General features: G+C 34.7%; 2 protein-coding genes across 2 annotated transcripts; one reads left to right on the forward strand and one right to left on the reverse strand.

The window, feature by feature from the left end:
• Positions 1-5,278: 5,278 nt before the first annotated feature.
• On the forward strand, positions 5,279-14,312 carry LOC132049061 (elongation factor Tu, mitochondrial). Its single transcript, XM_059439724.1, has 12 exons — positions 5,279-5,490; positions 6,739-6,814; positions 7,409-7,501; positions 7,584-7,658; positions 9,143-9,247; positions 9,334-9,424; positions 9,557-9,762; positions 10,264-10,347; positions 11,290-11,352; positions 11,442-11,504; positions 11,757-11,997; positions 13,873-14,312. Exons 1-12 carry the CDS (start codon positions 5,309-5,311, stop codon positions 13,941-13,943), a joined length of 1,350 nt encoding a protein of 449 aa, XP_059295707.1. The 5' UTR covers positions 5,279-5,308; the 3' UTR covers positions 13,944-14,312.
• Positions 14,313-15,006: 694 nt separating this feature from the next.
• LOC132049071 (uncharacterized) lies at positions 15,007-20,160 on the reverse strand. The gene is made up of 5 exons (XM_059439731.1): positions 19,730-20,160; positions 18,292-18,472; positions 17,498-17,954; positions 16,835-16,909; positions 15,007-15,802 (listed from the first exon to the last, which is right to left on the reverse strand). The coding sequence occupies exons 1-5, from the start codon at positions 19,814-19,816 to the stop codon at positions 15,301-15,303; spliced, it is 1,302 nt and encodes a 433-aa protein (XP_059295714.1). The 5' UTR covers positions 19,817-20,160; the 3' UTR covers positions 15,007-15,300.
• Positions 20,161-21,709: the final 1,549 nt, after the last annotated feature.

Here is a 21,709-nt window from a genome sequence, read left to right on the forward strand (position 1 = left end):
AATTTAATATAACAAAGGATTTAAAGGAGGAGAGGAAATTGAATAGGAGAATGAAAGAAGAGAAATAAATAGTGAAAAGATAAGAAAACGGATGGAATGTATTGGGCTATTTGTTTCATTTGTGAATTGTATTAGGGCATTGTCATACCCTATTTTAACCTAGGTCAAAATAGTTTACAACATCCGGGTAATTCCGGGGTTGATTAAAGTTAAGAGTCGCCACCTAATTATTTATGGTGAATTAGGGCACCTAAAATTATTAAAGTTATTACCTAAAGTTGATTTTAATTTTAAAGTCTACGAAACCAAAATTCTAGGTAAGGGGAAGGTATTAGGCATCCTCAAGGTTCCATTAATAATGATTAATCCGACCGGACTTAAATGTAATTAGGCTAAGTATAAATATTTTAAATGTTTGGAAAATAGCTTATAAATGTTGCTAAGGTCTTAAATAGTAATGTTATTAAAAAATAAGATTAAAAAATGAGATAATTTATCTATGAATAATAGCCCTTTAAAAGATGATTTGATAAATGTGATCTTTAGATCAAAAACAAATGATATTATACGAATATGACGGTGTAGAAATACCTAGACTTATATTCATAAATATGATGAAAAGGCCATAAATCCCTTTCTGTTTTTTATTACTCTTTATTTAACCAATTTCAGCTAAAATATGTGTAATTGTATAAATCTTGAAATGTTTACAAAATATAACCGGATTCATATTTTGTGTGTTAGCGACGTTTTCGAAATTCTTAAGATGGTAAGAATGAAAAATGATTCCTTTAATCCAAAAATATAGGTATACTATTTGAAAATCAATTACTCAAATAAATGTTATAGATATTATGGATAGTTAGAATATAAATAGAAATAACCATAATTAGTGGAATTAAGTGCCCATTATATTAACACTAAGCCGCTAATTCTATTAAGATCCATTCTAGCTAAGACAAACAAACAGAAAGAAATACTATTTGCACAATATAAATTAAAGGCACAAGAAATAAATTAGAAGAGGAAATCATGATAAAATGGATTCAGCCCATTTTTGGACTGTTGCTGTCCACAGCTGTTGGGCTTCGGCCCATCGGAGTTAATATATGCTGTGGGTTGGCTGACTCAGGAAGAGAAATTACATTGGGCTTTTAGTCCAACACCGCATGCGGAAGATGTGAATGACGGAGTAGATATGCATTCCAGGCCTTTGCGGGATGATATCGAGTCTTAAAGTAAGACTCTTTGACTCCGGTGTGTACATGCGAAACACAAAGAAAGGTAATATAAGAGGCAACCCATTATATAGTAAACAGTAGGGTAAGTATAAACAGCAATCTCTCTTCAAAATATGCACCAAAAATAAAGAAACAATCCAGCCAAGTATAGTAAACACTTGTTGCAAATTTGCAGTCGCCAAGTTAATCTAAAGCAGTATTTTCAACCAACAAACCTATTACAGTCGACGTATACAGCTGTACGGAGAACACACGTCAGGAGAATATTTCAGGGAAAAGCAGACAGGGTGATACTCGTCTTTTAAATCTCGAAAATGATTTTAAAGAAAGTTTCAGCAGTTTATGAGACCGTAAATGTTAAACTAATGTCTGATTGATTCTTTCAACAATAATGACTTTAAAAAAAAAGACAGAAGACATGCTGATTCAAAAAAGAAGGAAAGGCACATGACATGGTCACGTTTAAACAGGGGGCAAGGGGAACTGCCTATGCACAGCAGCATCGCACCAGTACCATATTTCAAGACATTGAACCACTAAACCAACAACCCAGGGGAGGATGGTTAAACAGCAGCCGAAAAACATGTTTTTCGACATACATAGGATACCTATTTCAATTAAAACATGTCCCTAAAAGCCAGACTAAGCAAAGGAATAACTGAAGGTGGTCAAAAGGTCTGGAAAGTAAAGGGGAAACAATAACTACTAAAAAACATATACTTCCAAACGGCTGCACAACACAGAACCCCACTAACTGAGAACCAAACTTAATCCAGGGGAAATCTGAACCAGTAACTGGAAATAAGCATTGTCATAACCGTGACCAAAATTAAATTAAACACAGAGATGGCAGTTCATACTAGACTATACAACAACTAGGCTAAACGAACTAAATATGATAATCAAACTAACGGGACATAAATACTATACTAAACATTGGTAACTAAACTCTACTAACCCGATAACTAAACTAGACAGAAGATAGATATTACCCTAGAACGCGACAACCAAATCAGACAAGCAATAGAAAACAGATGTAGCAAAACCAAGTTAAGCAAATGAAAATACTAAAAACACACAGAGGAATATAAAATTGCAAAGATGGATGAGAACGGAGGATTGCTAACATAAAACTAACTCATAACTTAATCAAAATATGCAAACGAGTTTTAAAGTCTATATATGACTAATCTTCCAAACGCATGTAGAGCTAAATGACCACGGCATCAAATAATATAAGATTAAATTAAAAACCAAACTCACGCATGAATCTACAAATGTTATTGCCCACCAAACCGAAAGTAAACCGATTAAACAGGAGCATATATAATGCTATTCCGCTATTAAGCAGAAATCAAACCCACTAAAACAACGAACGTGTTGGACATACAAGCACTTATTAAACTACTAAGGACCGGAATTAAACTAACGAAATAAGATTTGTTTACCTCTTTCGAGTGCAGTGAAATGGGCGTAAATCTACATTTTTATAACAAAAATGTAAAACGACTTAATTTTTCAAATGGGTGTTCCCAGGTATAGTGATTATAAAATGATTAGGAAAAATGGTTCCCCCCCAAATCCCCTTTTTTTTTCGGCTATGGACTTAAGGTCCTTTTTATAGCAGACGAAAACTAGGGTTCTTCTTTTGAAACTTGAAATTTTGGCTCCAAATCAAGTTCAAAGAGCCGTTGGAAGTCAAAAATATTTCAGAATAATTTGGCCCTTTATGTTGACTTGAACGTTGAAGACAAGAAGGGAAAGTTTTTTACGCGAAAATGAGGGCAACAGGTCTGCCACTGCTAAAGGCGAGCGTAGGGTTTGCTAAAATGGAAGGAGGAGAAAGAGAGTGGGGGAAAGAAGACGATAAGGAGGGCAGAGGGTATTGCACAAAAATAGGCCTGTTCGATTCTGCCATTATTGAAAGGGAGCTGAGTTGTAGCCAAAAATGGTGGAGAGAGAGTGACGAAGAGGGAGGAGAGACGAGAGAGATGAGGGTGTCGGCTGAAGGGTTAGGGTTTTTTTTTTTTTTTTTTTTAGGAAATAAAATTGGGTCGGGTCGAGTAAATGGCGGGTATGGGCTGATCTGTTTTGGGCTGGTCTGAAACGGGTGAAAGGAGAATGAAAGAAAAGTGGGCTGGTGGGTTAATGAATTCAAAGTATGGGCTGTTGGGGCTAATGAATTTAAGGTATGGGCTTTTAAATTAGATCAAATATATTATGTGAGGACAAATAGTAATTAGTGTATATAAAGTAAAATTAATTTAACGAGTATGAATCCTAAAACGAAATGATGACGAACCCTTTAAAATTTGTGATGAAGTAATACTATTAATATTGGTAGTAGAATAATGAAAAATGAAAGTAATGATAGTAGTAGAAATAATGGTGAAAAATAAAATATTTAGATTTAATTAATTTTCATTAAACCGAAATGTGAATTGTATTAGGGCATTAAGTGGTTCCAATATTAGTATGTAATATTTAATTAATTATATGTTTTATTACGTTTTAATTTATTAATTTAATTTATAGCAAGGGCAAAATGACAATCTGACTTTGAAGGTAAGAGCTTCCCACTTTTAGTATAATATGATATATGATATATATATATATATATATATATATATATATATATATATATATATATATATGAAACGAATACTTACAAAATGCTCAAGATTTTTCTTTGATTCTTCCAGCTTGGGAAGACCATAGTTGCCAAATTAGTCTATTATATTTCTCTTTCGATATGGTCCTTCCAACTTATCGAAGGGATAGGTTATTTTTGTTTATGGACTACTCTCCACATCATGTCCAAGCTGGGGAACCATGTATTATTGGACAGTACAGTAAAATTTGTGAAGTGTTAGGTGCCTAGGTGGTACAATATGATAATTGATAGGGAAATAACTAAAGAGAAAAACAAAATCGGGCATATTGGTTTGTGTTTGTGTCTATATTTTAAAAACTCTTTTAGAGTCTGAATGGATGGGTTTATGACTTTTGACTTATAATTCATAAGTTTAGGAATTCTAATTTATGACTTTTGATTTATTTTTGTTACTTTGGCTTAAAGAAAAGTACTTAAAGACTTTTTTTTTTATCTCACCAACACTACAAAAGTGCTTAAATTTTTTTTTTTTTTAAAAAAACACCTAAAATAAGTCAATCTAAACAAGCTCCTACTACCTTTGTTTCAATCACATTTGAGAAAATAAACTTAGAAACACTTTTAAAAGCTTGGCCAAACACTAATTGCTACATAAAAATGTTTTTCAAATTAATTAGTCAAGCAAAAATTGCTTCTCATCAAAAATAACTTTTCAAAATAAGCTGATTTTAAAAGATTGGACAAACAGGCTATAAATTTCAAATACTAGTAAAATAGTGGTTGAGTTACAAAGAACCATAAAAATAAGTGATTATTTATCAAAATTTTCCGATCACTGATGAGAGTCACGTAACCAAACATACTCCGTGGGCTGCAAAAAGAAAAACTGCATGGGCCCACACAGGAAAAAGCTCATGTCATACGATACGCTACTTAGTAACTAAGCCCAATCAACGATGTAAACACTTTAACGTCGTCATTTTAGCTCCACGCAAGTAAAACCTTGCTGGACAGCTAGAGAAACACACACTGGAAAAGTAAAATCTAAATCCTCGAAAACATAATCATGAAACGTATCTATCAGCACCGATACAACTCTTTCGCGCGATTTCAGATAATCCAATATGCACCGATACAACTGATACCCGCCTAATGCAACTCTTTCGCTGATACAACCGATAACCGCCTGATATAGCTTTTCCACTTAATACAACAACTATAACTGCATTTTGTAAATACACAAACTGTAACTTCATTTCGTAATTACGCTCTAAACTATAACTATTTATGAAATTTTCGTCAGATGCTGCTGGACCTACATAAGAAAAAGCCCATGTCATATGAATAGCCACTTAGCAAAGCAGGCCCAATCAACGAAGTAATCACACACTGTAAAGAAACCTAAACCCTTCAAAACCCCCAAACACACCATTTCTTCCAGCTTCCTCCATCAATGGCGTCAGTCGCATTCAGAAATCCAAATTCGAAGCGCGTGTTATCACTCTCCCCTCAAATCTACTCATCATGCTCTAGAGTTTCCACTCAGTTTTCACTCTCCGACTCTATAAATGCAAATGAAACAACTACTAATCTCTCTAATCCATGGTGGAGATCCATGGCCACTTTCACTCGAACGTAAGCTTATAGTAACTTCCAACTACAGTAACTCAACATTGTGATATTTACTTATTTCTCCCTATAACGTGTAGTGTGTAGCCATTTTACTCAATATTCACTTGATCCACGTAAGCTTAAAAAAACTTAAAACTTCAAGCTCAATATTGTGCATTTACTTATTTCTCCCTACATGTGTACAGTCAAACCTCTCTATAACGGAGTTGTTCGTTCCAATATTTTTTTTTGGCTGCTGTAGCGAATTGCTGTTATAGAGAACGTATAATATAATATAACATAACATGAGAGGTTGGTTCTGCAGAAAAAGTAGTTCTACAGTAACTCAACATTGTAAATTTACATGTTTCTCCCTAAGAATCTGTTTGGATAGTTGTTACATATTGTTTCATAATGTATTACTCCCTCCGTCCCAATTTATGCGATACTTTTCGCTTTTTAAGAGTCAATTTGATTAAACTTTGAAGATAAATTGTATTAGATTAACTCCGTATTTTGAGATTAAAATATATATATATATTTGAAAAGTACAGTAAGTTGCAAAAATTTGTTGAAAAGATACATGTTAAAATATTGGTCAAAATTCATGCTGTTTGAATCTCGTGAAGCGAAAAGTACCACATAAATTGGGACAGAGGGAGTATTATATTGTATTGTATCTTAATGTATTGTTTTGGTGAATACAATGTTTGGATACATTATATCATTTCCGTAGACATCAGCAATTTGAAGGATAAACCTACAAGAAAAGTTGTACCGGGTAGAGCTTTTATAAAAAGGTAGGGTTAAGGATAAAATAGGATTATTTGCTAATAAGCAAAGACAAAATGAGGAAAAAAATAAGGTAAAAACGCGATCACAACAAATTGGTCGTTGCTCAAAATGGGACTTTTCGTCGTTACATAACGATGGATTTAACGATCAATACATTAAATTTAAGTAACAATCAAAGCAAACATTGTATTTAAACAAACAACACAATACAATAGGTAACAGTCATACAAACAAGCTTCAAATGTGTAGTATGTTTTGGTTCCCGAGGTGGATTCAGAATTTTAAATCATTGGTGGCTGGCTGAATATTCACTTGATCCACTTACTATTTTGTGTCACTCCTGTAATTTTAAATAAAATGTTCAACTTTATTCCTTTCCACTTGGCTTGTGATTATGTGATCCTCGCTTTGTAAATTGTAGCCATTTTGATTCTTTTAAGCTGAATTTTGTCAATATCTAATTATATGTTCTTGCAGAAAACCTCATGTAAATGTGGGAACTATCGGCCACGTTGATCACGGGAAGACTACTCTTACTGCTGCAATCACAAGGGTTAGTGTGGTCGGACCTTTCATATTATTTCTGCCTGCATTTCATTTTATATGGCTAGGAGATTAGAAATGTTAAATTGATTAGTGTATTATACTTGCGGTAATGGATTAAAGTATCAAAGTAATGTTAATGGTTACTTTTGGTGTAGAAAATAGTACATCAAAGTTTAAAATAGAGCAGTGAACGGATTTGAATTCTTGAAATTTTTTAACGTTGTGTCGAAACATACTCCCTCCGTTTCAAATTGTTTATCTTAGTTTGACTCGACACGCAGTTTAAGAAAGTAAAGAAGTCTTTTGAATCTTGTGGTCTAACTAAAGATGTGTGTAATGTACCAAAATTTCCTTTGAATCTTGTGGTCTTAAATGTGCCATGTAGGATGTTGGGTGTAAAGGGTTACTAAATATAGCAAATGGCATTCTTTTTGAAACCAACTAAAAAGATAAGTAAGACAAACAAATTGAAATGGATGGAGTGTTATTTATGGAATGATGTCAAACATTTTCAGTCCCATTTCTTTTTATGGTTTTCCTTTCTTTCCACTCTCATTATATAAGCTACCAATTGCTTGATAAGCGACTGTGCCTTGTCTAGGTCCTAGCAGAAGAAGGAAAGGCCAAGGCGATTGCATTTGATGAAATCGACAAAGCCCCTGAAGAGAAAAAGAGAGGAATTACTATTGCCACAGTAGGGGATACTTCTCTTTCCTTAGTGGTGTTACGTTTCTTAATATCTATTTATATTTGATGCTTTAGCTGATGTTTTGTAGGCCCATGTGGAGTATGAGACTGCTAAAAGACATTATGCTCATGTTGATTGCCCAGGACATGCAGATTACGTTAAAGTGAGATGCAAACTTACCTATTTTTACTGTAGTGTTCTCGTTCCACATTTTTTATTTAACGCGACTGTTAAGAGTGTAGGGGTATTTAATTATGGCTTGTCTGAATTGTTCTCAGTTGATTGTGTATCATTTGAGAGTTTATTTCACTGACTGTAAAGCCAGTAATTAAGCAATATACTAGTTCCTTAAGATTAAAAATTTGTGTGAACAAGAACTGAAAATACTTAAAAACTATAAGCTCTATTCGTTCATAGTATTGAACGTCTCCATTTGCTATTTTCCTGATGAGAAACTATTAAAGTAAGTAGGAATTTCATCATATTGACCATCTATCCTCATTACCTTAAATATTGTCCCATTTATTTAACACTATTGACTGATTACTGAGTTTAAGGAGTTAACTCTGACTTGTATATTATATTAGTAGTAATTGAAAAATAACCAAAACGTGGATCTGTGTAAAAATACAATGAATGAGATGGTATAAGAATTAATACATTTTAGGATGTTGCAAAGTAAGAGTGTCAATGCATAGTAAATGGACGGAGTTGTATTTTTAGAGGCTAAAATACTGTGGCAAAATAGAGGTCCTGTTAAGTTTCTAAACGGTAGACATCATTCAACTTTTCTTACTAATATTGTGAGTGCTTCACTTTCTCCGGTTGAAAATATATGGTTTGGTGTGAATAAATTTTGACTTATGCAGGAGCACTTAATGTAAAAAACACTACTACTTTCTTGATTTCGGAATATCAAAAATTTTCAACCCTTTCTTGGTGGGATCTTTTCTCGTTTTTTCATTGTTTAATGGTTCTTCAAGTGCTTTCTGCTCTCTAAACAAGAAAAGTAATGTTAATTGGGAGCAACAGTGACAATCTTTCTCTGGAGTGGGAGATGGTTTAACTTGTTCTCCTTCGTAAGATCCCTTCATACTTGTTTGGTCACACCTTATGTTGTTTCTTGTGGTGATTGTTTCTTCTTGAAAATAAAGCTTATGAAGACTGACAATAAAAACGTTAGTCTAGTTGCAAAAGTCCGCATTCTGAGACATAAAAGTTCCTTAACAATTGCTGCCTAAAGGTGAATCTGTTTGGCTCTTTGAAGCAAAAATTGAAATATAATACGTTCCCAGATTCAAGGCTTTTTTTTTGCTGCTTGATGTTAAAAAAAGGATTTCAAGTATAATTGTAACTCCTCCCCCCCCTAAACTTCCTTTTTTTTTTTTTTTTAGTTGTTAAAAGTATTGTAATAATCTCATCAACAAGTGCTGTATTTACAATATGGGCTACATTACTGTTTGTGTAATAAGCTCAAGAAGTCAACCATGGCGTCTCTATCATTTGCAATAGCCATGTTGCACCCAAAAAAAAAATGAAGTTATACATCTGTCATTCTGTTGTTAATGCTAATAACAGACTCCAATATGCTCTAAATTCCTAAACTTTCTTTTTATTCAATTGCTAATCATTTGTTTTAATCTATAGAATATGATTACTGGAGCTGCCCAAATGGACGGTGGTATCCTAGTTGTATCTGCTCCAGATGGACCTATGCCACAAACAAAGGAGCATATTCTTCTTGCCCGCCAGGTGGATACTCGTGGATAGACCAGAGAAATACCATAAATAGATTATTTTTGGTGATTCTAATTGTTGCTTTTTCTTATACTTTGCAGGTCGGTGTACCATCACTTGTCTGCTTTTTAAACAAAGTTGATGCTGTTGATGATCCTGAGCTGCTGGAACTTGTTGAAATGGAGCTTCGGGGTGCGCCAGCTTTTCCAGTACTTGCTTCAATTGTATTATTACTTATGCAGAACCTGAAGTCCTGGTAACTGGCTTGCAGCTATTATGACTTTGTTATGTTCATTTCCTTATATGAGATTTCCTTTCTTGCAGAACTGCTTAGTTTCTACAAGTTTCCTGGGGATGAAATTCCTATCATCCGTGGTTCAGCTCTTTCTGCTTTACAGGGAACAAATGAAGAAATTGGAAAGAAAGCTATTTTAAAGTTAATGGATGCTGTAGATGAATACATTCCAGATCCAGTGCGTCAACTTGATAAACCATTCTTAATGCCAGTAGAAGATGTATTCTCAATTCAGGTAATCTGATATTCTAGTAGCTCGTGTTTATCCAGAGATCAGTCAAAACTACTTTGCTCTTTTCAGTTTGTTTCCTGTCCTTGGAATTCTACTTCATTTTTGAGGTTTATCTCCTACTTTAAATGGGTGATATGGCTCTATGCCTCTATGCATGTGGTTTTAGAGCCTTAAACTGTAAATAACAGTCTAATATTTTGGAGATAACTGAAACTGCTTGTACAACTGGGAATAGTTCCAGCCATTTGTGGAGGAAAATTCTGTAGTATCTTTAGTGCTGAAAAAACCATATATTCATAGAAGCTATTCTTTCTTTAGTTTACCCTTTATACTGTGATACTATACCTCTTGCTGGTTATTTTAATACAATCCTTTTGCTCTGAGAAAGGTAGAAAAAGGAATTTTTGTAGCAGTCCATCTTTCATTTCCATAAGAGGAAAAAACATTAATGCTTGAACCTTGACTCTAATGCGATACTGATCTTTTTCTGTTAAATTTTTGTAGGGACGTGGAACTGTTGCTACTGGCCGTATTGAACAGGGAACAATAAAAGTTGGAGAGGATGTGGAGATTTTAGGGCTGATGCAGGTTAGCTGTTACCGTATTCAGTATTTTGTTACCTACTTTCTTTAGGGGGAGAATATATTGGTTCGTAACATGAGTCCAATTTCCGCTGCTAGTGATCTAGACTTTGATCTTTGCTATTTGTCTGCGTTGAAGCCTGAGGATGAATGACGCCATGCCTGATGAGTAACCAATTTAATACGATGTTACTTATTGATGTTATAGGTTTTTATATGTAATCTTTCACAATCTGACAAGTTAAGAATAAATTTTGTTACAAGGTATTGAAAAATCTCTTCTATACAAGCAAAGTTATAGACACCCATTGTAACTTCATGAATGCACCAAAAAGAAACTAGGAATGAGATCAAGTACGCATAATGGTTCTCTATCTTTTCAAAAGCTCTTCTATTTCTCTGTTTCCATACAACCTACATAGTTCTAGTGGCTCAATGTCTCGTGGACTTTGACTTCTCTTCCTTCTTCTAGATGTCCAACTAAAAAGTGCCAACTTTACTGTGCCCAGCATGGCCTATTGCAGTCAGGGGTATCTCAAGATCTCACGCCACAAGGTGGCTTGAATGGCCACCTATCAATGTGGAAGGAAGTGGAAGTAAATTATCCAAAAAGTCTCCTGAATATTTACACTAAAGCACCAACTAATATATTTAATCCTCCTCAAATTTTTATCTATTAGGATTGCTCCCTACACTTGCCAGCCAAGAAAGGCGTACATTTGTTACTTGTGGACCCCTTATAATAGCAAGTTTAGGTTGTGGTTCGCTATTATTGTAATCTTGAAGATGCTTAATTTAATCTTAGCTGGATGTGTAGTTTTGAGAAATTGTGGTTCTTTATTTGGTTGTTAATGCCGGTATATGTAAAGTGACATTATTGTGCTTTCATATTAGAATTATTAATGTGCTTTTCTTAGCATATGTTCACGTTATCAATTTTCTTTTATAGGGCACTTTAAAATCTACAGTGACTGGTGTTGAAATGTTCAAGAAGATCTTGGATAATGGTCAAGTAAGAATTTGACTCAATCCATGCGGCTTTCTAATAGTTTTCGTGCATCACTTAATGTGTGTTCTATTCTGCTTTATTTTCTTAATTAGGCTGGTGATAATGTCGGGCTTCTTCTACGTGGCTTAAAACGAGAAGATATTACACGAGGAATGGTAAGTCAGAATTTCACTCGTCTGTTACTCGTAAAGTGACCTAAGCATTTTCCATCTGATTTCGTTTTTGTTCTACATTTTACATTGGTCGCTTGTTTGTTTCTCCCCTAACATTTTATTAGAAGTAGCTATCGTACTTGTTCAAGTCTGATAATGTGATGTTTCATGAAGTCAAAGTGCGATATATTACCTGAATAATGTAACTGTGTACATGTGTATTTTCCAGCATCTTATATAGCATTTTATCTATAGGTGATTGCAAAGCCTGGTAGTGTGAAAACATCGAAGAAATTTGAGGCGGAGATATATGTACTAACAAAGGATGAAGGTGGTCGGCACACTGCTTTTTTCTCAAACTATAGGCCTCAGTTCTACATGAGGACTGCTGACATTACTGGTAAAGTGGAGTTGCCTGAAAATGTCAAGATGGTTATGCCTGGTGATAATGTTACTGCGACTTTTGAGCTGATATCTCCAGTTCCTCTTGAAACAGGTAAATTTATTCTATAAATCCTTTCGTGATTTTGCTTATCTGTGGAGTAAGGGTTCTTCCTCGGTTGTTGTAATTCTTCTTTTCTCCCATCGAAGTTGCATAGTGACAATATTTCTGAAATGGTCAGTGTCAGTTACAAGGTGCGACACTATTTTATTGAGATCTGGAGATTTTTTGGCATGCCTTATATTAACTTGTGCTTAGCCTGGTTATTTTTCTTCCTGTTAAAAAGAAATCATCACCTCACTTGGGGAACATTTACATTGCCTTCAATATTTTTCTTGCTAATTCGATAATCAATCTCATTCTCAAAATAATTGGATTCTCGACATCACGATGAATCGATGCCTTGTCCCACTTCGTCAGAAGTTTCCATCCTGTTAAGTGTTAATGTTAACCTTGATGTACAGTGAAACTCATTTGATACATAGTTTTTGAATTTGATTCTGGGAGTGTCAGTTTTTTTTACAACACTGGGAATTAAACCTAACTGAAACGATTTACTGGTTTTTCCCCCATAAAGACAGGTAGTCTAGAACTGCACCAATGACATGGACAAAAATAGTACACATAAATTTGACATATAATCTTTCTAAAAAAATATAAAATGAACATCTAAACATTAGTATTCTATATAACAAGTGTGATTCCTAGTAACACTCATATTCCTATTTGACGTCTTAAAATAGAATACCTAAAATTAAGAACTGAAGCAGAAGAGAGCCAAGATGATTGGATTGGTTTGGAAAGATGACTGAAAAGTTGGTATAGTGTAAATATTGGAATAACTGGCCAACCGAACCAGTAACACCCCTATTTCTACCTATTACTATGCAGATATTGGATTATTTGCAACTTAGGAATTGAATCTTTGTCTTCTTTTCCCTTCATTGGGCAAAGTTAATGTTCAAGATATACTTTGATAAGTAATCAAGGATTTTATAAATACTTGCACTAACCCATTGCCACAACATAATTACAGATTGTGATGCAAATCCTCTATTGTATCACGGATTGCATCTTCATCGTGTACATAGCCAGGTTGCACGAAAAGCTATCAAAAATATACATCTTTATCTAAGGCTACGTTTGTTTCTTCTGTTGCCTTGAAAAATTCTGCTATTTCCTTCAAGCCATACAGTCCCACCAAATGGCTTGAGGGATGGTATTCCATGCCTTTTGTGATTTCTTGCATGGCCCCTCTATGATCCAGCATTCTAGTAGCTCAAAAATAGATTTTTGGCATGGTCCAAGACATGCCAAATATTGCCAAAAACATGCACCACAACTGACTAGTAATTCTACAATGCAAGAAGAGGTGGCCAGCAACTTCAGATTGTTCTTCACACATTGGGCACCTACTGATAATGTTCAAGATATTAGACCAAAGTATAGTTACTCTGGTCTTTGCATAGAGCAAAATTAAAATGATACATTCAGTGTCACTGATTATATGGTTAGATGGCATTGTACTTGCGTTCATTTTGCTTTAGAGTAAAATTGCTCTCCTGTGCCACGTGAGTTAAAGTTAGTTTGTGAGGCTGCAATGATTTCCGAAATAAGGGCAATCATTTAGGTATATGCTGACCCCTTGGCTGCATTGGCTATGCAGCTAGTCTTTTGCGTGTTAGAAGTTTCCACATGATTTAGTCCGTCATTGAGTCATGTCAAATTGTATGAAGTGCTGCCTCATAATTATGCATGTGTTTTAAAAATATCTTCTAAGAGATTGGATTGTTATTCATAGATAGAACAAGTATTTCTTCAAGTCACGTTATGGCATTTAATTAGACTTTTCCTTGTTGAAGAAGAAAGCATTTCTTTGAATAGAACACATCTGATTGTTTATATTCCATCTACCTTGTAACTTTTCAGGACAAAGATTTGCCCTGAGAGAGGGTGGCAGAACGGTTGGTGCTGGAGTTGTTTCCAAAGTACTGAGCTGAGGGTTCACAGAAAATTCAACTTATGTTTCAGTCTGGTTGTCTCGAGAGGGGTTGACAAATGAAAATTCTATTGCTCTACTTGCGGAAATACAATACACGTGACGATTGCTAAATGTAATCATCATTTGACACAATTTTTTTTTTTGTTGCAATGGCGAGAGAGTCCATGTGTTGTGTGATTGAATATATTGGAGGAAGGAGTCCATTTTGTAGCATCTTATAGTTCATAAGCAGTAATTACTCTAAATAATAAACTTTTTAGTGTAATGAACTATGGTTTTTTGCATTCACGAGGAACTCCATGGTAGATGCTGCACGATACGAATGTACACAATAAATCCTAATATCATTTCGAGCTGTTTGCTTGCATTCTTCTCTCAGGTGTTCTGTATATGGTCTGTTTTCTACCAAGTCTGATGGCCTTAAACTTTCCTTCACATCTATGCCCGATCTGTTTAACTGCAAGCAGCAGACTCTTTTCCTGATTTTCTAGCTGCTGCTAAAGGTAAAATGTTGTGCAGATGATGAATGGGTAAAACATGAATGCTCCAAGTGTACATTTTCTAATTGGGGTTTAAATGTAAAATCTACAGTGGGCACAACTTAGTACAAATCTGAACATATTAATGGCCTGTTCGTGTTCAAGCTACTGGTCTGAAATAATTAAGGATTTTAAAGTTTTTGTGTACCAGATATTTAGGCTTGACAGTAGGTATAGAAATGAGATGAACAACCTCGCCAAAAATGTTTCTCAGAAGCCCTATATTGGATCTTTGCTTTTTAATGAGTTTTATCTCAGGAAATGAGAATCTTGTGCAGTCTCATATTGAATCCTTGATTGGAGGATCCGTTCATCATCTTGGCATCTCGGGTGAAATCACTTTTAGAATAGAGTTCTATTGATAAGGCAATCACAATATTCTCAAGAATGTGTCCAGAAGGAAAAGCATGCATACTTAACCTTATAGAACAGCGTTTTGTATCATTTATGTCCTCACGGTAAGTGGTAAATGTATCCTTCTAGTGGAAAAAAAAAAGGGTTAGCAAATGTCAATCTTCGATCTGAATGAATAAAAACTTGGCTCCTGAATATAATGTCAAAAATTCTTAATTGTCCCAATAGCTCAAAACTCTCATGCTAGCTCACGTCATTTTACAAGACTATCCTCTACGACACAAACTGGACGAGCAGAAAAGGCTTGAGGTTTCTTACTCACTAGGTATATTTAGTGCTTGTTAAAGTCCATTTCTTTCTGCTCAGCTATTATATTACAGTTGGATGTCCCGAAATCAGCTACTGATATCGTCCCCCAAGTTGCGCATGTTTTTACAGTCTCTAAATCTTGAATTCTTGAAATCAAGCAAGCCTCAATACTACAACCGCCAGCAAAGTTGCAGCTCTGAAGTAGATTTCCTTCACATTTTTGTCCAAATTATTCATCATGTCATCCTCTATCGTATCCAACTTGCCTGGACTTCTGTTGATCACAACAACGGTGTCCCTCAAATTATTGACAGCCCAAGAAAGCCATATAAGTCCAAGGCCTAAACTGGTGTTCAACAATTTAGGTGCAGAAAAGACAATTCTTCCACAAGCTAGTTTGCAGACAACAGAGAAAAGGACAGCTATGCCGGTTCCAGCTATGCTAGCAGAGAACGTGGTCAGAAATTGTGGTAGTTGGGGACCTGATTTCTTCAATGAAAGTATTGCAGTTTTCCCATGCCGTTTCTTGTCAACTATTATGGACATAAGGCTTTCACATGCATGGAGGTAATTGTTTCTGTAGATATCGCTCTCTTTAACTGCTTTCTTGTTGCTCTTTTTCTGGGGTGATGTCTGGTACTTAGTTTTCTGAGGACTGTAAAAAAGTATAAACTTGTGAGAGAAGATCTTTCTTGTGGTTGTGTAAACTATAAATTACACGAAATTAGTGCTCATGCAACTCAATGCTATTACACATGAAAGTTGAAATTTCTTTCCTCCATTTAAATAAGCCGAGTACAGTAAACAACTCATATGGATCAAATCTGTTCAAGGAAGTGTCTGAATATTGATATAGGGCTTTTAGATCCTTGAATTCATTTCCCTGTCAGTAATTTGCAATAATTATACGAATACTACTAGAACTTGTCGTCAGGTGGTTTTAGTAGACGTGTCAAGTAAAGATACAGCTAGAACTGTGTCAAGTAAACTACTGCAGAGTATACAAAGGCAAACCTCAGATCTGAAAATTGGAACTCTTTTTTTTTTTTTTTTGGATGACATGGAAACCCACAGCCGCTACCCGAAGGTGCGCACAGGGTAAACCCAGCTCCTATGCAATAGCTCGCAAACCACACAAAGAGATAACCCGCACTAGGCAAGCCCCATGCACGAGCTCAACCCAGAAGGCAAATCCCCTATTGTCGTAGGCAGGGGGTTTCGAACCTGAGACCTCCATTATAAAAGCCCCATGCTCAACCAACTGAGCCACCCTTGCGGGTCAGATCTGAGAAGTGAAACTAATTAACCTAGATACGGGAAACATGGATCCTGCTACAGTTACCAGTCAAATAATCATTGAAAATATTAAAGAAAGTCAAACTACAAATCATAGATTAAATAAATCTTTGAATCAGATTTCCATGTCATGGATATCGTTAAAAGGAAAACCTAGCCAAGAGAACAAAGAGCATGAAAAAATGTTACTCCCTCCATTTCAATTTATTTGTCTTAGTTTGACTTTACACGGATGTACCTAAATGCCCTTTAATCTTGTGGTTTTAAACTTGCCATGTGGAATGTTGAAATTAAAGAGTTGTAAAATTAGGGACAATGCATTCTTTTTTAAACAGACTAAAAAGGAAAGTAAGACAAACAAATTGAAACAGAGGGAGTATGCGAGATATACCTCCTTAGAGATGCTGCATTCACGTCAAGCTTCTGAGCAGTACTTTCACCTTTAGCCTTTGTCTTGCATGTCTTCCTGCACAGCGAACAACTTGACTTAAACTTTGAGGTGCTGTGGTCCCTTTATCAAATACATGCATTTTTTCCAGTATTAACAGACAGGGAAACTAACATGCTGGATGATTTTAGTGCCACTACTCTGATTGTATATTGTCTCAATTGATGAAGAAGAAGATGGTTCTGAGCAACTCACCTGTCAGTAACTCAACTGCTCTAATGGTAGAGGCTTCATTTTAACTATTTCCCATTCTAGTCCTTATCTGTGATAATCGTTATCATTGTACTCTTATATTTTGCTAACACATTTTGTCACCTTAAAGTAGCAGCTGAGAGACAAGGCACTAACTCACTTCGACTGGGATGCCGAACTATTCAAGTTTGAAAAATAATAATTTAGCTACGATATCTCTATATTTGAGTGTCGGAACCACAGCATTTTGCTGCATGCCAGAAAGAAAGTTTTTATGGGCTACATTTGTTCAGAGATGAGTACCAATACAGCGGAGAAAAGCCAATAAACCACATGACCAAGAAAACACTAGTCACATCTAATCAACTTAATGAAAACTTTCGAATAGAAGTCAAGCAGAGAAACTATTGCTACCTGTCAAAGTATGGAACCAGCATTGCGTGTTTTGTGCATTTGATTGAGTCCTTTGAGAAGTAGAACTCGGAGATAATTGAAAGTATGTCCTTCATCTCAACTCTAGCACTGGCACCACTAACTAATAGACGGCCATCAGAATGAATCATATTTCCAGAATTGAGTCCTATCAAATTTAAAGAAGGTTCCCATAGGTGGAGTGCAGCACTTGGATAAACAAGAGATGGCGGAGACTTAGCATCATCATGAGATTGTTGGTCGATATAAGAAGCAAATTGTTGTTGATGCATGTCTATCGCATGTGCCAGTGGGCCCATGAGATCTAAGAGTATAGACATATCTATTCCACCCCTTTCTACATCGTTTGATCTAGACCTAAGGTACTTCAGAATCTTCTCCTGCCTTGTGCATTGTTCAGCAATCCCAAAGCTGAAGAGCACTGAGTTCAAGTGATTGTCTGCGGAAAAAGATAGGGGATAATTACATATTTGGACTGCTCTATGAAATAATAGCCGGAAAATGTATATGTTTTGTATATTAAGTACAATTATACATAAAATATACATAAATATACATAATCAGTGTATAGGTTTGTATGCTTGGGCTAGCGCCCGTAATTAATTCCGGCCAACGGGCCAAAAATGAAAAAGCCCAGAAGCTAGGGGTCATCAGCATGGTACAGTATTAAAAAGATACGAGTAGTTCTCATGAGCAATAATGGATCCATCTAAGACCATCAAGTAATTAAAACTCAAAAGTTAAGCAAAAATTTTGAGGAAGTGTGAACTATGAACCTTGCACATCTATGTGTACTGGTCCCTCAACGCTTGATAGGATCCTAACAAAGGGATTGCCTGCCAATAACCGACTCATTGGTTTCCATAAATCCAGTCTTTGATTCAACCTTAGGCTAGCACAACTTGACTTCACCGTATCTTGATTCACTCCAGGAATAGGATAAAAAGGAAGACTATCCTGCAATTAGAACGAAAGCATAACATTTAAGATTAGAGTAGAATAGTAGAGTGATAAACTGCTCATTAAGTGCCAGACAACTCGGCAATTCTTTAAATAACAAGGACAACAACAAATATCAGACACAGGCCTTAAATACACAAGCATAAGATTGTAGAACTTTATTTACACCTAAGATATCTTAGGTGCATGTCACTCGATATCCCAGAATTAAAGCAAATCCATAAAAAGTTGAAACTCTAAATGTAAATAACACATCTCTAATTGCAAAGGAACATGCTTCTACTCATAAGACTAGAGTAGAACAACAAGATGATAAGCACATGATGTCTTGCTTTTCGAGTCAGATAATCCAACAATAATATTTGAATCCAGGCTTGAAGGAAGCTAGGAAGACAAAAAAAAAAAAAGTAACTAGCATTACCTATCTTTTCATTTCAACCATCATAGCATATTGTGGAACCAAACATAGAGCATGCCAGCATATAAACAAGTTGCAGTCGAACTACATATATGTATAGAAGATTTAGAAACAAAATTAAAATATAAGTACATATATTACGAGGTGAACCACTGCCTCTCCAAAGTTGTAATGAAAATTTGACTTATTAATACCGTATAATCTCACAAAATTGGAACGATCATCTGAATCGGACTACGTCATCAAGTCTTTTTTTTTTTTTTTTTTTTAAATAATCATATAATTATATCCCATGCCTTAACAATTGAACCCCCGTCTACCAGCAAAGCCCAATGGTTCCAGGAGAAACAAAACAACAACAAAATCAACTATGAAAAAGAAATACAAATTGACATAACGAAATATGTTATCAACCAAATGAGTTAATTCCTCAAATGATTATCGAACTTGGACGATATTCTACAAAAGTCACTAAACTATTTTTTGTCAATATAAAGTCACTCAACCTATAGATAATCTCTCAGAAAATAACTATGACTCGGAAAACCAACTAAATTTCACCTGAAAACCACATAAGCAAGCCAAAAATACCATGTTAGCTAAAACTGCAAAGAATTTGATTTCATCAAGTAATGAATCAATCAGTGACTAAATAAGTAATGAATCAATCAGTGACTAAATTTCAATCCCAAACTAAGTAGAGATCCACTATAAAAGTGAACAAATCCAGATAAAGAAAGATAGTTACAAACTTAAGATAGTTACAAACTTACAATATCATACATCTTTGAAAACAAACAAAACCAATAAAAGAGTTACTTATTAAATTAACTTACCTTTGACACCCTTCCTATGTTCTGCTCTGGAGGTGAAAATAACCAAGGAGGATAACCATTAGAAGCCATAAGACAACCTTCAACCATCTTTAAGAGACAAACCAAACCTCAGAAACTAAACTAAACTTAAGTTTCTGATCCTTAAAATCTCTCTTTCTATTTTGATACTCACAGCATATCTTGGGGGGGCTTATCCTGCTATTTACCTCAAGTTTCTCTAAGATTTTATTGCAATTTAGTGGTTTAGAAAATTAGAGACGTGTGGTCTGTCTGATTGGTTCTTGAGAATTAACGGGTTACATTTTTTGGTTGGATTTTCTTGAATAAAGACAAACAAAGGTTTCGACCTTTTCTATGTTTTTTGGATTCTTGTTCTAGTAGATGTGGTGGAGGTTTAATCATAGATTCATAATTTTGTTTACCAATAAATTACCACACAATAAATCAAGTGGTGCACCTTTCAAAGTCAAACAGAGAATGCAGTATCTGAGATTTAGGTTGCCGACTAAAATTACAATAGTGTTGGCAAAATACACTCCGGATCAAAAAAGCCACCATTTAGCTTTTATTTTTTGTTCAAAAAGAATATTTACTTATTAAACTAAGAAGTAATTAATCTTATAATTTGATATTTAAGAGATATTTTAGTCAAATCATCTATTTTTGTCTCGAAATAGATTTGCTTAAGGGGAGTGTAAATGTCTAGGTGGACACTCTTTTCGATCCGGAGAGAGTAATATTTAACGATTCTTTTGTTTGTTGATTACGTCTTCTTTTTTTCATTTTTTTTTTTTGGTTTCCATTCGGTGTCCGGTACCCGCATTGAAACCCGACTAAATTCCGATTCGTGCCAAGTAGTCCCACATTGGGGGACAAAGCACTCTCTAGTAATGGTGACTCCGTACCCAAGGAAACTCGAATTCGAGACCTCTTGATTAAGGATGGAGTAGTACCAGCCACTATACCACAACTCTTATTGGTATTTTTTCATATTGTTATTGGTTAAAGAAAAGCAACATAGATAGGGGAAATGTTTAAATGTTAATATTAGATTAAATTTTGGTTGATGAGAAAAATGAAACAATCGATGAGAACAGAAATCCTTCATGTCCAAATGTATGTGATGCACTCTAATATTTAGTTTGTCTAAATTTTATATTTAGAGATAATTTAAATTTAAGCTTCTTATTTTTGTTAATGAGATTTATATTCACACAAATATTTATTACTTATTTTAGATCATAATATATTTAATTATTTTTTTAAACTATGTGCCTGTCGAAATGCATCACATAAGTGGGGAACGAATGAAGTAAGAAATAATTCATGTAGAAAAAGATAAAAAATAATTAATCGTACCAATTCGTACAATTAATTACTCTCATAATGTTAAAAGGTAATTCCGTGATGGTGTTGCCTCATTTTAAGAGTTCTTTGTTTTTTGCATATATGTTCTTTTTTGTGATTTATATATACCTTATATTTTTCTTTATTTTAAATTTACACTTTAATTTCTTTATTTCTTTACAAAATAATAAAATCATTCTCTGATAACAAAATTATCATGAGGACAAAATAGGAAGAAAAAAAAAAGAAAGAAATGACAAAATTAGAAGAGAGCATGTATAAAAGATCTCTGTCTCACTTCTTTTCAACAAACCCAAACGATTTGTGACCACAACATACAGCTATGAACATTTGTACTCCTGTGCTTCACCACACCTAGAGAATATTGACAATTCATGTGCTTAGATATACAACCTGTTGTAAATATCCCAAGTGGTGGATGTGCATTAATTATCTCATGCACCAAGATATTATCTTGTGCTTATCTTGGATATCCATACGTGTAAGTTTTATGGATTATTCACCAAGTCTACTTGGTTACTTATCCATTGTATTTTGCTCCTATAAATAGGAGGCTCATAAGTAATGTTGAGACAATAAAAAAAGCTATATTAATACAAAAGCAATAGTAAC

This window comes from Lycium ferocissimum, chromosome 1 (assembly GCF_029784015.1).
Source record: "Lycium ferocissimum isolate CSIRO_LF1 chromosome 1, AGI_CSIRO_Lferr_CH_V1, whole genome shotgun sequence".
NCBI classification, from domain to species: Eukaryota; Viridiplantae; Streptophyta; class Magnoliopsida; order Solanales; family Solanaceae; genus Lycium; species Lycium ferocissimum.

Excerpts from the sequence above, each read along its gene's own strand:
- LOC132049071 (XM_059439731.1), bottom strand. The coding sequence starts at position 19,816 with ATGGTTGAAGGTTGTCTTATGGCTTCTAATGGTTATCCTCCTTGGTTA. Across the intron at positions 18,473-19,729 it reads ACATAGGAAGGGTGTCAAAG|GATAGTCTTCCTTTTTATCC; the intron begins GTAAGTTAATTT and ends TTCTAATTGCAG. Across the intron at positions 16,910-17,497 it reads CTGGTTCCATACTTTGACAG|GAAGACATGCAAGACAAAGG; the intron begins GTAGCAATAGTT and ends TTCGCTGTGCAG.
- LOC132049061 (XM_059439724.1), top strand. The coding sequence starts at position 5,309 with ATGGCGTCAGTCGCATTCAGAAATCCAAATTCGAAGCGCGTGTTATCA. Across the intron at positions 7,659-9,142 it reads GACATGCAGATTACGTTAAA|AATATGATTACTGGAGCTGC; the intron begins GTGAGATGCAAA and ends TTTAATCTATAG. Across the intron at positions 10,348-11,289 it reads AGATTTTAGGGCTGATGCAG|GGCACTTTAAAATCTACAGT; the intron begins GTTAGCTGTTAC and ends TTTCTTTTATAG.